This window comes from Rhea americana, unplaced genomic scaffold (genome assembly GCF_003343005.1).
Source record: "Rhea americana isolate MKP2758 unplaced genomic scaffold, rheAme1 scaffold_48, whole genome shotgun sequence".
NCBI lineage: Eukaryota > Metazoa > Chordata > Aves > Rheiformes > Rheidae > Rhea > Rhea americana.
This window is the reverse complement of record NW_028186623.1, coordinates 2,135,335-2,151,373: the sequence shown is the minus strand read 5'-3', so window position 1 is coordinate 2,151,373 and position 16,039 is coordinate 2,135,335. Positions and strand designations below refer to the sequence as shown.

The 16,039-nt window shown below is 59.9% G+C and overlaps 1 protein-coding gene across 1 annotated transcript; it reads left to right on the top strand.

Annotated features, from left to right (window-relative positions):
- Nucleotides 1–3,076: 3,076 nt before the first annotated feature.
- Nucleotides 3,077–4,499, top strand: SPATA19 (spermatogenesis associated 19). Its single transcript, XM_085316725.1, has 5 exons — nucleotides 3,077–3,154; nucleotides 3,243–3,299; nucleotides 3,981–4,072; nucleotides 4,230–4,307; nucleotides 4,418–4,499. Exons 1-5 carry the CDS (start codon nucleotides 3,077–3,079, stop codon nucleotides 4,497–4,499), a joined length of 387 nt encoding a protein of 128 aa, XP_085172851.1.
- The last annotated feature ends 11,540 nt before the right edge of the window (nucleotides 4,500–16,039 follow it).

Sequence of the window (16,039 nt, the reverse complement as noted above, 5' to 3'; positions counted from 1 at the left end):
ATGTTTGACAGAATTTGCATTTATTAGCAGTGAATACATATGTGAGTATTTTATATATTTTAAAGGAAAAAAAAGTAAGAGAAAATTGATGGGAAGAGGCTTCTCTCCAGCCACCACCTTGTGTCCTCGGGGCTGGGTGGCTGCGCGGGTTCCCGCGTCACCCAGCTGGGCTTTGGGGGGCTTGGGGAGGGCGCTGGGTTGTGGGCAGCTTTCTCCTTCCCCCCTCTCGCCTTTGCCCCTAGAATCACTTACAGGAAAAAAATCAAAAAAAAACAAAAAAAAAAAGAAAGGAAAAAATGTTTACAAAGCACACTTTCCGCAGTACCGTTAACCCTCTGGATGCCAAATAGACACGCGGAGCCGCTCCTGGCCCCGGCGCCCGAGGAGCCGGCGCTGCTCCGCGGCCCTCGCCGTGCCGTTCCCCTTGCTGCGCGCGCCGGGGCAGCGCGCTCGCGGACGGACGGACGGACGGACGGTCACTGCCTCGGGAATTACTGCCTCTTCCCCGGCTCCGGAGACGGCTGGGGAGCCGCGCGGGCGGGCGCCCATCCCGCCCGGAGCCGGGTGCGTTTTAAGGCCGAGCGTATCCACACGCGACTTCTGTAGGAGACTTTCCCCCGCCTCCTATAGGAAACTGATACTTTTTAGTCCCTTTTAATAGGTTTATAGAGTCTCTGGAACCCTCTTAAACTTCCATAGGTAGCTCCTAATTTAATTTCCTGGTAGCTCTACAGTGTTTTCCCGTAAGGCAGGATTTCCCGTGGAACTCAGCGGCGCTTGGGTCGTGTGGGACAACTTTTCCTTTTTTAAGAAGTCTTGCCTGTTGATACTGAGACTAGACCATTCAACCTYGTTTCCATTTCTTGAATGTCGAGTATTACAATGTATAACACACGTTAGGGTGCTCTTTGGTGCTGTTTCAGTGGTGACCAGTGGAACTGACTCTTTTTAATAACAATAACAATAAAGGAAACTTTAGTGCCACTGGCTCCACCATGTTTGTTGTTGTGACCTTTTTGTTTTTCCTTTGGTTGATTAAGTTCTTTTTGTTTCTTTTTTTTTCTTTTTTTTTTTAACTAAAAATTAGTAGTGACCAGCTACTGAACTTCTGTGGTGTTGATTACTGACTCGTGCACTTCGAACCGTGGGCCGGCGGCGTGGCCGGCTGCCAGGGGGTGGGTTGGCTGTGTAACAGTTTAACAGTAGTCAGGTTTGATTTGCTTAGTTTTTTAATTGCACAGATGCACACAACAAAAATAGCATTTGATGTGAGCCCAAATGGCAACTAGAGGGTTAATATTTGAACTTCAGGTATGCTACTGAAAAGAAGAAAATAATTAAAAAAAAATGATAAACAAAACACTATTTTTTCAGTAAGCTTTTTTTTTCTGTAAACGATTTAGAAATAAATCTGAGACATGATGGTGCTGTACCAAAGCCTTATATGAAACTTATTCTGCGCTCTATATAATCTCTCTATATCTGTATTGTTGCTCTCAGCCTCCGTTCGCGCGAAGGCCTGCAAAACGCCAGCGGGAGGGACCGGCGGGGCCCGGGAGGAAGGCTGCCGCCAAATCTCGCCGCTGCTCCCCGCCTGGGGAGGGGGTCCCGCGGCCCCAGCCCCCTTTCCAGCTGGCTGCTACCCCGGCTGCAGGGGACCCTCGGTTCGGCTCTGTTTTGGGGAACAACCAGCTCGGTCCGTCCTTGGGGGCTTGGGGTTGCATCTTCCGGCTCCGCCTGCGGCGCGGTGGTCCTTGCCCCGAGCGGTCCGGGCGCCGCGCGGCGGGGCGGCCCCCCGCCGCCGCGTCTGCTTCGACAGCTCTAAGCAATAAACCCGCGCTGCCGCGGGAGTTGGGCCCTTCGGCTCGCGGCCGGTTGCTGCGCGAGGGTTAATAAGCGGGCGAAGGCTGGCAGGGACCAGCTTGGAGCCCTGCCTCCCTGCGTGGGGGGCACAGGCCCCTCCGGCCCTGCCTGCTGGGGTTTTTCAGGCCTGCTGAGCACTTACCAAGTTATCGCCAGTAACATTGCATGTTCATAGATTGACTTTTTTTTAAATGTACCCACTTAAGAAATTATGGCAGTGTTGCAATGTTATGTATACAACTAGCCATTCTGTAGGAGAATGATGGGTTTTGGAACTGATTAACTTGCTCCTCATGTAACATTACCCTGCTTCAGAAATGTTTTGTATTTTGATATAAATAAACATTTGCTAAAAAAAAAAAAAAAAAAATCATGTCCCTGCGGATGCTGTCGATGTGGGCTGGGGCGCTGGGGCCGAGGCACGGGCTGTCCGCAGGTGGGGAGGGCTCCTCTCCCTGGTTGCCCTGCGCGTGCAGTGGGACGTAACGGGCACCCGGGGGCCGTGGGCAGGGCCTGCCAGGGTGCCAGCCTGGCCCTTTTGGAGGAGCCTGGCTCCTGCCAGGCTGCCTGTGCATTGGGGTGCTCCGGGCTGCAGCTSTCCTGCTGGGCTGCTGTGAGCTCCGCTCTTGCGCAGGACCTGTCTCTGTCTCTGCCGACTTTTCTCCGCTCATGCTTTCTGCTTTTTGCTTTCTTTGTTTCATTCACGCTCACTGTGGGGTTTGCGAACCCTTGAAGAGCTGTGCCCCGCGTCCCTTGCATTTTAGTTGGATGCCCACATCTAATTTCCTTGGGTGGGTGGGAGCCTGGCGCCCGGGCGCTGCTGGCGACRCCTCCGGGGTGCGGTGGGCGATGTTACCCGTTGCGTCCAACAAGGGGTTTGGCCAAAGCCCTCCCAGCTCAGCCCTGTGCTGCGGTCCCCGTTGGGCTGGTACCCAGGGTGTCTTCCCGCGGGGCACCCAGCAGCTCCTCCACCGCGCTGCCACCAGCAGCCTCGGTCGGACGCCAAGCCGTAGCAYGCGCGTGCCAGTCCCCGGCGCCCAGCACCCCTGCGGCCGTGGGGGCTCCCCGGAGCGAGCGGTGCCGGGGCGGTGCCGGCCCCGCGTCCCGGTGCCGGTTCTGCCGCCGATGCAACAATGCGCGGCGCTCCGGTGGCGCTGGTGCCCCCGGCCCCGCGCGCCCGCCCCAGCCCGGCCCCGGCACAGGCCGCCCCACGATGATTATTTCCACGTGGTTGGCATATATCCTGGCCCGCGAAGGCATGAGCGCTCCCTTCCCCGTCGAGAGCGCCCAGGTACGCGGCGGGCCGGGGAAGGGGTGCTGCAGGGCGCTTTGGGGAGCGGCGGCCGGGGCTGCCTGCTCGCGGGCTGCCTCTCTTCCAGGACATCCCGGTGGTGGAGATGGAGACGCTCTCGGTGCTTGAGCACTGGCTGCGCAAGGTGAGGATGAGGCACGCTCAAGGGGGTCGCGGGTCTCCGAYGCCCTGTACCGGCTCCGTTGGCAAGCAGGGCGACCCCAGGTTTGATGTTGCTGCAGCTGGCAGCTAATGTGGTGGGAACCTGTTTTCATGTCTGAGGGCTGTGAGCGAGGATGGGCTTGCAGCTGTGATGGGARCACGGGGCACGACCTGGAAAGGGTTTTGCTCCCTTTCCAGATTGAAGAGGAAGCTTCCAAGATCTTCAGGCAGAAGCTGGAAGGCAAATTGGAGCACAAGGCAGAGCACCGATCGGCTTCTCTTGAGGACCAGGACTTCAGAGCAACAAACTCACAGGTTGTCCTTTGTGGCAGGGTCTGTGGGCTGATCCCAGCTGTGTCCCATGACATCTAGGCCCTCGAGTAGCTCCTTCTGTGCACAGCTATGAAGGGCTACAGGTGGATGGGGCCACTTTGGGATGAAACGTCCCCACAGGCAGGAGATCAGGCTCTGGGCAGGCCAGGCTGCAGGATGGGTCCTGCAAGGACGTAGCRGCTGCCGCTGGGTGGGGAAGGCACAGCTTCTTTGGTGCTGCAGAGGCTCTTTCTTCTTGTGCTCCTCATGGTTGCCACCTGTTGCTTTGGGGGAGCTGGGAAAGCTACCCGGCTTCTGACTCGAGAGGAGAAAGCTTCCCTGTTCCCCTCAGGACGAGCACACCTCCGAYGTGAACTCCCTGGGGCCATCGCCCAGCCAGTCTTTCATGGATGACAGGACAAAGATCCAGTTCCTGAGATGGAGGTAAAGGTGAAGGCCCAAAGAGGCGGCCTTGGAGGTGCTGGGCATCTCAGCGGAGGGCTAGTAGAGGGGCTGAGACGTGCCCCGGCACTGGGCTGCGAGGGGCTGGCGGGGTGGCTGTGGCGGTCCGGGACTGAGGGGGCTCACGTGGCTCTTGCAGCCAGACTCGGGTCTACCGCGTGTCGAGCAGCATCCGGGACGAGGCRATGCAGGAGAGGCTGGACAAGATCCGGAACAGGTGAGCTGCCCTCGGGGCGCCTGCCCGGCCGAGGGGGAGAAGGGGCACCTTCGCCTGCGCACCTGCCCCCGYGGCAGTAGGAGCTCCCCCTCTGCCCCTGCCTCCTGCAGCGTGTCCCAGGTCATGCTCCAGGCCATGCGGGACAGCGTGTCGGACACCGACATCCGGGCCATGCTCTYGAGCGAGGGCTAGCGGGTAAGGCCGGCCCGCGCCGTGGACGGGGCCGTGCAGCCCCCTCGGCCCTGCGGCTGTGGCTCCCCCCCGMCGCGGCACGCTCGCGGGCTGCTTGCTGGCGCTCCGTCCCGCCGACGCGTCCGTCTCTCTGTCCGCCAGGCTCTCCGGTCCCTTCAGCCAGCCGCACTGGAAGCACCTTTTTGGCCACCCTTTCAGAGACCCTGTCCCGCCGGCCCCGGTAATAAAATGCGAGCGTGGCTTTGGAGCGCGGCGGGCTGCGTGCATGCGTGCCGTGCCGTGCCGTGCCGTGCCGTGCCGTGCCGTGGCCTCCAGGCCGCCCGGCCTCCGCGGCGGGCCGTGCCACGAGGTGGCGGTGCCGGCTCGGCAGCCGGCGCCGCAGCTCCCGGGCCCGGCGAGGCGGCGGCGATTGGAAACGCGGAGGCGCGGGGAAAAGCCCGGGGCTGCGGGAGGCAGCGAGAGGATTTAGCTTTTTTTCCTGATGCCAAACGGCGCTGCAAGTCCGGCTGTGCGAGCGCGGTGCCGGTCCCGCACCCGGGTGCCCCTTCCCTGCCCTGGCCAGGGCCGGCGCCAAGCCCCAGAGCCCGGGCGGGATGCTGGGGTGGCAGCTGGGAGGCCGGGGGGGGCGCGGACTGCCCCCCGCCTGCTGCAGTGCTCGCCTTGCCCCGCGGCGCCCCGTGGCCGCAGCCTTGCAGCCGCCTGGCTCCCCCCGCGCTGGTTTGCAGGGGAGGGGAGGCTGGGCGGTTCGGAGCAGGGGTCTGTCTCCCCTTGCCTCCCTTTTCCCTGCTCTARAATGGGAGTGAGGGGCTTCCCAGGAGAGCACAGGGCGGCAGGGGAGCAGGGAGCCTCGCAGGCGGCAGGGGCAGGTACGTGCTGCGTTTTTGCACCTGGCACTAGCTGTGCCTCGCTGCTTCTGCACTCCCGCTCGCGTGGGGCGTCGCGGCTCTGCTGCTGCCTCACCATCGCCCGGCACTCCGGGGCGCTGGGGGTGACGCTCGGGTGCCAGCCGCCGGCGCGGCCCGGGCCCGGCATGCCGCCGCGGCACTCACCCTGGCGGGGAGCGGGGTTATCTGCAGTCTGCTGTCGAGCCGGTCCCCGTTGCATCTTTATCAGCGTTACTATCCAATACGCCCCGGCTGCTTTGTCTTTGCTTTACATTTATCAATATTACCAGCTGATCCTGCGGTCCCCCTCGGTGGGTTTATTAATATTGCCCTCTGATCTGCGGGCAGCAGCCGCGCTTTATATTCCAGCCCCATCCCCAGCTCCTCCAAGCCCAGACGCCATGTTTAATTAGATTTTCTCCTTGGCTCAGGCAAACACAAATTGAGCTCCCGGTATCTCTGTCTCGCGCTGGCCGAGGCAGCCGGCTCCTCTCCCTCGCGTTAATATGCCRGTGCCGTCGGGGGCCTGCGCACGTCTCGGGGCTGCGAGCGCCGCGGCGGGCTCGCCCGGCCTCCGCGCCGCTGCCGCGAGGTTCTTATTTTTAATGCTCCCGCTCCCCACCAGAGCGGGCCGGCAAAGCCCCCGGGGCGCGCGGGATCCCACCAGGGTGCTGGGCACCGGCGCGGGCTTCTCCTGCYGGTCGACGGGAGCRTTTCCAGCTCAGAGGGGAGGAAAGYGGGTTATGCGAAGTTTGTCAGATCCTCCAGGCACGGAGGGAACGCGATGACTGTTCTCCAGCTATCTTAAATCTTTGGMCAGTTTTGAAGATTAAAAATGTTCCTGTGTCTTGCAGACATCTTTGGTGCTCTCTCTGTGATTTCCAGCTCCGCCATCCTGCAGGCTCTTGATTTCTCCCTGGATTTGTTGTTCTGCCCCAATCCTGTCCTCTCCCRGCTCCCTTCCTCCTCTAAACGCTGCTAGCACGAGCGGGACCTCACTGGGAGCAGCCTACGGCCTCGGCGAGGCGCCCAGGGCGGGAGCGGGGATTGATCCTGGGGCTGCTCCGGCACGGCTCCCRGCAGAGGGGAGCGTGGTCCTCCCTTTCCCACGCTCCTCCTTCTTCCAGAGGGCTGGAAGAGCAGCAAGCGCGTGGGAGAGCAGGAGCGGGCAAGTGCGAGCAGTGCTTTGAGGCACCGCAAAGGCTTTTCTTCGTGGAAAAAGGACAAGGACACCCTGGATCAGCACTGCTGAGCCACGGAGAAGATGAGCCTTCCTCCGAGCTGCTCGCCTGCAGCGCGGCGCCTCACCTGGCCCGGCCCGGCTCGGCCCGGCCCGGCCCGCTGCCCAGCACGGCAGCCTGGCTCGGGCAGGACAGYGCCGGGGCCGTTCCCGCGGCAGAACGGCCTGCGAGTGCGGCGCCTTCCCACTCGCTCCCTCCCGCTGTCTCTTGTGAGCCATCCGCTGCCTAACATAAGCCCTCGAAGGCGCTATGCTAAGTAGTAAAACACTTTGCTGCCTGCGAGGCTGGTGGCGTGTTAGGATGAGGCACGTTGCGCCCAGAGGCAACGGGTGTTTGCCCACCCGGCCGTGGCCCTGGCCGGGCTGCACTCGTGGCTCTGCAGCTGAGCAGCCTGCACGCGAACTTTAAATCGACTTTCCGTAGCCAAGCCCTGGGAGGCTTTTCCAAGGCGCACGGGCTCTTCTTTGGGGCTTTCATAAGCCTTCAGTGGCTTAAGGCAGAACTAAGTTTGCCCTCGTCTCTTACAAAAACATGTAGGCTTTTTGCCCTCCTGTTTCCCTGGGGTGCTAGTCCAGCACTTGCCTTCTCCGTTGTGTTCTTTTTTCAAAGATTGCAAAGAAATGCCTCGAAAATCCTCCTTTTTAAAAACCCAAAGCCTCAGATAAAGCCCCTCGGTTTTTAGCTGGCGGGGGGGGGGACGAGAAGGCGCTGTGCCACGCTGCCGCGGGTGCAGAGATGCAGCCGTCCCCGGCTGTCGCGGCCCGCGTGCGGGGCTGTGCGTGGTTTTGGGGGACCGCAGCGCGTGCCAAGGGTCTCTCTGCAGGGCAGCATGGCCTGAACCCACCGCTTTTGCCCACTCCCAAGTGCACTCACGCTCTGCAAGCAGCGTGCGGGCATCCTCTGGCCAGGTGGGAAATGCCGCTGCCTCCGCGGATTCGGGGCAGGAGAGCGGGCACTTCACTATCCCAAGGGCAGCACGTGAGACCCCAGCGGTGGCAAAGGGGCCCCGGCCGCAGGGGTGGTGGCACTGAAAGGCCGCGCAGATGCATTGCAGAACACACTCACGTTTACACCCCCTTGCGTATGCAGCATGTTGCACCAGCAGATCCTTGCAATCGAATGTCTGCGTGATGGGGACGCTGTAAGAATTTAGGAAAGATGTATGTCTCAAAAAAAACATCAAAAAGAACAAATAGGCGATGAGAGGGCTGATGCAATGGGCCAGGGGGCTGCACAGCTCCTCTCTGCTCAGCCCCTGAGGTGCTGGGTGCTCAGTAGGGTGCGCCGGGGGAATTTCCACGCTGATAAATGACACGATAGTGGTGTGGGTTGATGGATTGTGTAGTGTTAGACACCTACATCGGTTTTTGTCAATCTCTTTATAAGATCTTTTCAAATTGTGGCTGGGATTTATTTTGAGAGACATCAGTGAAAATAGCTTTTGTGGGGTGGAGATAAAATGCTGCTCTGAAGAATTTGCAATCAGAGCTTGCTCAGCAGGACAAGAGCAGGAAGCGCCGGAGCTGGGGCCATCAGTGGGGCAGGCTTTTATTCTCCACCGGCGCTTGGGGGCTTAGCCGCAGCTCCGTCTCCAGCCTCTTGCAGCCCTGCTATCYGCCCCGTCTGCGGGCAGCTTTGCGTAGTTCACGATTGCGCCTGAGCCAAGGAGCCGCCCGTTTCCCGTTCCCAACTTTGTGCTTCCCAGCAGGAGCGAGACGGGCCTGGGGCCTGGCTGGGACAGCCTGGCGGGAGCAGCACCATTTGCATGCATGTATGGCATGTTATGAATTATGCACCCACCACGGCACGGCCAGAGGAGTCGGCTGCAACACGCGAGCTCGGACAAGCATATTTATCCTTGTGTCTTATTGATTTATCTTCCTCCCCCCCCCCCCTTTTATTTTAAGCTCAGGCAGCTGCAGTGGAAAAGGGAAAACAACCTGGGCCCTTGGGAGGCTGCTGGAGTCAGAGCTTTTCTGCCCCCCTCTCCCTAAGCAAGTGGTGCCTTTGGATTTGCTCCGCTTCCAGGCGGGAATTACACAGAGCTGAGCGCTGAAGGACCAAGGTCTTCTCAGCTGTCCGACGCCTATTTTGATGGAGCGGGAGCCTGGGGGGTGTCAGAGAGGCGGGACGGCTGTCCTTAGTGACGCCAAGGGGCTGCGAAGGGGGTGGGGGTGCAGGGCAAGCCCCTGGCAGAGGGTCTGGCCCCCGGCACGGCACATCCCGCCGCTGCCCGAGCAGCGGGCACCTTCTCCCGCTTGCAGCCGAGGGAGTCCGGCTCCGCTTTCGCCCGGCCGCTTGCCGCGGAGCAGGGCCTCGGCGGGACTGCCTGCTCCGGGGYGCAGAACCGGCTGCTAGGACACGCCAGCGCCTTCCCCTTCTCCTCATCCACMAGCCCATGTTTCCCCTTGTCTTTTGGTCCATCCACCGACCCTTTCCGTTCATTAACTCCACCGTCTGCTCCCTCGTTTACCCGCCATCCCCATCACTAACGCATCCCCCGCCTGCTCCCAGCCCTCCATGCGAACGCCCCTCGGAGCTGCCCCGGCCCTGGGACCCCTCCTCGGCCCGGGCCCCGGGCCGTGACGCCGTCCCGCGGCGCGAAGGCGGTGGCGGGGCAGCCGGTGCCGCGGGAGCGAACGGCAGCTCGCAGCGGCCGAGGTCCTCCGCCCCGCACCGAGCWCCTCCCTGCTTCGTCCTCCCGCGTCCTCGCCGCCTTTCTCCCCACCCGCTCGCTGCGGAGCCCGAAACTGAGGGCTCCGTCTGCGAGGAAAGCCCTCGGGGGGCCCGGCAGTGCCGAAGGGGTTGGGACCCCGCGGGTACCGCCGGCGTCCCCGTGTGGAGCCTCCTCCTCCTCCTCCTCCTCCGGCCGCCCTCCCGGCTCCCAGCCTCCCCCCGCCCCGAGGAAAGGGTAGCGGCGATCACACAGCCAGCCGGGTGCCCAGATTCCCACTCCCTGGGGCTAATTATGGAACAACATTAGATAAAAGTCAACATATGTTGTAAGAGGCACCGTGTATCAGTGCCTGGCAGTTCGGAGCCAYGTGCTCGGGTAACAGCTGTCAGCCCGCAGCGCTCGGAAAGGGGGAGCGCGTTGGTTTAGGCATACGGGACCGGCCCTCACCCTCGCCGGCTCGCCAGGCCCCTGCAGCGGCGGTCTGGCGGAGGCCGACCCCTCTCCCCYGGCTCGTTTGTGCAGGGGGTCTCCAGGCTCTCATTAAACCAGGAGCCGACGTGTTTTGGAGCCCCAGTGTGATGTGGGGGGCAGCAACTSCCCCCCAACACACACACGGTGCAAACTGGTGGCTGGAGACACCTGCCCGCAGCAGCTGCTGGTGCCACCTCGTTAGCTGCCGGTGCTAATCAGCTTTGCTGGCGATGGACACTGCCTCTTCGCCTTATTAAGGGGCTTGGTGCTGGGGGAGGCTTCCTTGGCTGCCCGGGGGCGCGTGCCTTCCTCTGYGTGCCGTCCTGGTGCTTCGCCTGGCTGCGCTGAGCGATGGAAGGGGCTTCGGCGGGCAGGTTCCTCGGCAGGGCTGGTGTCCAGGCAGTGTGGGGCAGTGGGTCCCGTGGTGGTGGGTCCCGTGGTGGGCTCTCCACCAGCGCCTGCTAGAGAGGGGCCGGGCTGCGGCTGGGTGTCCCCCTCCTGGGGGATGGCATTGCCCTCCCCAGCAAATCAGAGAGCTGAGCGGGGGTCTGCGCTGTGACGAAATGGCTAAAAAATTCACATGGTTAAAACCCAACCAGGGAAAGTGTTGATTGCTTCTCCCCCCAATATTCTTGGCAGATCTTAAAGTTTGTGCTGGAATTGTATGCTTAAGATATTTCTCTTTAGCGGTTGGGGTGGTTAGGCGTTTTTGGCGAAAGCTGGGGGTAATTTTTGCTCCTCTCCTCTTGCAAACAAGCAGATCTGGAAGCGGGGACATACAGGAGAGCACGGAGCAGCTTGTGGCCTGAGCTAAACCCGCAATGCGGAGTGGGCAGCACGGTTCGGGCGGCAGCGTGACTCACGGGTCCGTGCTTTAAGCAGACCTGTCTGTGCGGCGGGTGGGGTGAGGCTGCGTGGTGGTGAGGCAAGGCATCCAAAATTAATTTGAGGTGGCAATGTATTTTCAGCGCTTCTTAATGTCAGAAGACATCATCGTTCTTGTTTCCTTTTTCAAAACAGTGATTTCTAGTGGTGGTTGCATCACCAACACCCTCTTTAATTTATTCACGCTCACCAGAGATGTTTTTGTGTTTGTGCATACTGGTTTTCCAATCTTTCTGGGTGGTGGTTTTGATGGTTTTTTTTTTGACAAATCTGAATAAAGACATGAGCTGCACTTGCTCTGACTTCCTTTAAGTGCCTGGGTCTCATAAGCTGTAACAAGGCCACAAAGTTTCACATGCTGCAGGGGGATGTGTAAATCCCAGTAAAACTGCTCACTTCATTGAGATCTGAAAATATAATGAAACCAGTTATGTCATTTTATAAAAGAAGTAATAAAAAAGAAGGTTAATGTCATTCCTCAGCTACCAGCCTGTGCTTTTAATCTGCAAAACAATAATGGAAAACTCCATTTATGGAGCTGCTGAGTGGGTTGGACTGAGTCTTCACAAAACCTCACATAAGACTAAATAAACTAAGGCTCCACTGCAATTTGCTCCTTATGGACTGATATTTACCAGCCTAGTGACTACTCTACTTTCTAACTGAATATATTTCATATTTCTAATACATATTCATTATTTAAAAACTTATTTCTATGCTCAGATTTTTGCTGCTTTGTCTGATTTCTCTTGGGGGTTCTTTTAATATGTAGATTTTGTATTATATATATAAATATGTTTATAGTTTGGCTACATAATTATYTTGTTCTATTGTATTTCTAAATATAATTTTGAAATTCCTAAACAAGGAATCTATTTCAAGTGCGGTGTTTTTCTTGCCTTCGCCCCTGCTTCCCCATCCCCAGGGCCCCTGTGCAGGCTGCATTAGTGGCAGGCATTTGGGTGAGGGCTGAGCCACATCTATGCATGGCTCTGCAGCACCCTCAGCTGCAGGCAGGAGCCAGTTTCTCCTCTTGCCCTGGGGTTGCAGTGGGGAGGCCCGGGCTGTGCGCAGGTTTGAGTCCTGGATGGGAAAAGGGGGCTGGAATCTTCCTTCTTTCCAACTCCCCAGCTCTGCTAAGAGCTGGTGTCGAGCAGCATGGAGGAAAAACTCGGCTTGGTGCGCTAGGAGAGGGGTAGAAAAGCCTCTGGTCCATTGCCTGAAGTACAAACTCCTGGAGCGAGGTGCTCAGGGCTGGTGTCCTGCAGAGCATCCCACCAGGTATGTGACAGCTGAGTCWCAGCGATGGTTTCAAAGACACCACGTAGCTGTTTTTCTTCCCCGAGTATAGATTTAGTGCCTGCATTTCTGCAGTGAATTCCGACCTGCAAGACTCTCAAAATCAAGGCCACAAGGGGACCAAGCCCCAGCTAGGTCCAGGCTGAGCTGCTGCCCCTCCCGAAGCGAGGCAGCTGTGCTGGGGCAGCAGGAGAGGACAAAGCTGCTCCAGGCTGACTCCCTTCCCCAAGGAACTATCGAGCACGAAGAGTCTGGGGCGTCCCTGTTTGACCCGATGCTTGCTCGGATGGACATGCCCTGGGGAGCAGTAACTGGTGAGCACCGGCGGAGCAAAACGCTTTCCTCTTCAGCTGGGGGCCCATAAACCGTGCAGAAAACACACAAGCACTAAAGGGCGCTAGGCAGGAGGTTTGGGCTTCACGGGGCCAGACGGAAAGCCCTATGGCATTTGTAATGCAAATCACCCCGCCATGCCTTAATCATTACCACYGGGAGACAATTAGGGTTAAAACACAGATTTCCTGATAATGAGGGCAAACAATAGAGAAGTAAATAGAACAAAGCCCTGATGTGGCTCATACCCAGCAGCCCGCGGCTTCGGGAAGGCGGTGGGGAGCGGGAGCTGGGCTCTCGGGGCGAGCTGGTCCTCCGGAGCGCGCCGAGCACGTCCCACCGCGGGGCCGGGCCAGGAGAGCGGTGCTTAGGTAAAAACCTGCCAGGGAGCTGTGGCGGGAGGCTCTAGCGCAGGATTTCTGCGGAAATCCCCCTGTTCCTGGCACAGAAGAGCCCTCTCCGGGATGAGAGCCCCGAAGGAAAATGGGTTAGAAACCGAGCGAAGTGAATCAGCTGTTTCGGTGGCTGATCGAAGCGCACAATAAAGGACAAAAGAGGTGAAGAGCGAATGGCCCTTTTTTGCATTTTTATAATCTTGCGGGTTTTATTGTCACAGTAAACTTAATAACGTGGGACAAGAGCCTTACTCAGCGTCGCCCTGCGGTTGTGCGGGGGGCGAGGGCGACGTGGCGGCTCGAGTGCAGCGGGGCAGGCGGTGCCGAGGGGGCTCCTGCCGAGGGGCTGCGCACCCCCCGGCACCCTCCTCCTCCTCCTCCCGCAGCGCCTCCTCCGCCCGCTCCCCTCGCACCTGCCGGCTCGCGGAGACTTCATAAAACACTCATTTTAAAAAAAAATATCTAGGCTCGGAAAGAGGAGCGCCCCTCAAAGCACTGATTCCTCATGCGCTTCCCCTTCTGGTTTCTCCTTCTCACCTGGCCCTGGGGCCTCGGCACAAACCGTGCGCTGCTCCTGCGGGGGGGGGGGAGGGGGAAGAAACCCCAACACCAGTGCTCTAATCTTTAATTAGATAGTTAATGAGCCTCAGTAGTTAGGTACTGCGTTGTGGGGGTGGGGAGACTATTGAGCACGGGATGCAGCTGCCCTGCGAGTGCAGCCGAGGACAAAGCCCTTCCCGGCTGCTGCGGGTTTTTCCTTCTTGAGCTCCAAACAGTAGCCCTGATTTTGCAGCGGCTCCTTCTCATTGCTGGGGGTGGTGCCGGGGAGCACTGMGAAAATCACCCGCCGGAGGTGCGGGGCCTTCTCCAGCGCCGCGCCACGACGCCGCAACGCCGGCCGCCGGCGCGATTCGGGCCAGCCGCCCCGCCGGGGACGGGAGGCTGCAGGGATGCCTCTCTCCGCGGGGGGGAGGCCTTGCTCTTTGCACAGAGCGGGGCCCTGGCCTCGGAGCAGGATGTGGCCCCGCGTCCGGGGTGGTGGTGGTGGGGGGAGCCCCGTCCCGGGGCCTGGTAGGGCATTTGGAGGCGATGCTGCCTGCACTCCCCGTCCGTCCCTCCGCTGGCAGCAGCGCTGCGGTCCTGCATCCCGGCCTCTCGCAGCCCGAACCATCCTGCTAAATAGCAGGTGTCACCGTTGCCTTTGGCCGGACTCCAAGGCAGCAGCTGGGCGGTGGCACCCCGTCCCCGTGCCGGCACCCCCTCCCCACGCCGGTGCCATCTGGCGCGTGGCTCCGGCGGACCTCCCGAGCTGCGGAGCAGGACGGGGGACCGTCCCCGGCTGGAAGTCACCTCCCTGCTCCGTGGCAGGGAAGAGATTTGCTCCAATTAGCCAGCGGAGCCTGGTACGGCAGGAGCATCGCTCCAGCCCCGGCTCCTCGGTCTGCTGTCAATTACTGGCCCTGAATCTGGCACGGTAATTAAATGCCAGCTGAGAGTAAATATCAAACTGCTCGGGAGCTGCTGTTGTGAAATACAGACAAGTGGATTCTGTGTGATTGCTTTGGTAATTTGCTTTTTAATCTTTAATACCAATTAAAAGCAGGGAGGCAGGAGCCAGGCTGGTGCGTGCGAGCTGGGGCAGCCGTGTGCCAAAGCGGCACAGCTGAGCCCCACCGGAGCTGGGGCCAGGGGCTGCGCTGAGCCGGGGGTGTCTCGGGAGGTGCAGACAGGCTGAGCACTCTCGTGCTGTCCCTGGGACTGCTTGCCCCCGTGCCCAGCTCTCCTGGATAAGCAGAGCTCTTGGGCTGCAGCCTGCATTCGCCCCCGAATTTCCCCGTGCCTCGCCTGGCTTGCAGATGCAGGGCAGTTTGTGCCATCCCAGGGCTGCGCTTGCTTTTCCTTTCCCACCCCGCACCTCCCCAGCAGCCTGCCAGCAGCCTCCTGCTGCTTCTTTCCCCGCAGCCTGGGTATTTGGGGGGCCGGGGCTCCGGGGGTCCTGCTGCAGCCGGCCCCCGGGAGGTGCCTGGGGAATGATGCAGCTGGTGAATGCCTGGCCTGTCAGTGGAGGAGCATGAGTGTGTCTATAAAAAAAAAGAAAAAAGGGGGAGAAAGAGAGAAACTCAAAAATCAACACAACAAAGTTGACTAAAGCAAATATTTCCATCCCTGTAGGAGGGAGCCTGGCTGACTGGAATGCTAAAATCACCTCTATTTGCATCTTTTTAAATAGGAACCGATAAAAGCAAATACTCCACTACCAATAATTATAATATTTTAATTGCATTTCTTCGGGGCTTTTGTTTTTCCAGGAGGCAAAGACAGTGTTGCAAACTGGCAAAAATCCCTGCCGGTCTTGTTTCAGCGGAGCTGTCGAGCACGCTGGCAGGGCAACCGCTGGGCTCCTTTGATCCCTATCCCGGCCCCCACACCAGCCGCCGGGGTCCAGAGGGGCCGCAGCCGGCTCCCCCCGCTCCTGCGGGACACAGCCCCTTCCAGCAACACCGCCGAGCCCCCGCAAACTGCTTGCATGGGGGAAGAGGGAGGCGAAGGCCGAGCCGGAGCTCCTGCGCTGCYGGCCCGCTCCTGGGGCAGGGGGAGAGGAAGAGCAGCTCGGCGAGGGGCTGGCGGTGCCGGCAAGGGGGCAGCTTTCCCGTGCGTCTTCCCCCTTTGCGCTCCCGGGCTGCTGTGGGAGGCAGTCCAGCCGGCCCTCCAAAACGAGGGGCTGTCAGYGGGGTCGGCAGCCCCTGCCCCTCTTCTCTCTCCTGGTATCGCTAGGTGGGTCCCAGCGGAGGGGTTCCCGGGGTGGGGGGGGCTGGGTGCCTCAGCTCAGCCCTGCACCCACCCTGGGGCAGCCCCTTCGCCGGGCTCCTTGTGCTGCTCGTCGCGGCCGCCCGGCAGCACCGCGGCCCCGGGCAAGGCCCCCCCGGGCTGCGTGGGGCGTGCAGCCGGCAGCACCGGGGTTCTCCCTGCGGGGAAACCCATCAGCACTGATAGCAAGTGATCGGGGGGGCTTTTTAAATTTATTTTGCCTTTTTCTTTCCTATTTATTTATTTATTTATTTATTTATTTATTTTTGGTAGCTAAATGCAAGTTGCTGCTCTGTGCACCAGCCTCCTCCAGGCTCTGTTTCAGGTAAGAGGTCGTCTGTGGTTCGCTCGCACCCTGAGGGAGCCACATCCTGTGCAAATCACCTTCTCCCCCAACCTGTCCCCACGAGGGGGCTCAAGGCTTCAGGAAAACGCGCCCCCGTTCACCGACGCTGCGCCCCATCGCCCCATTGCGCACCCCACGCACAGATGAGCTGTCTGGGATTTCAGGTGTTTGCTCCCCCAAAGCCCCTTGCTCCCCCTCCCC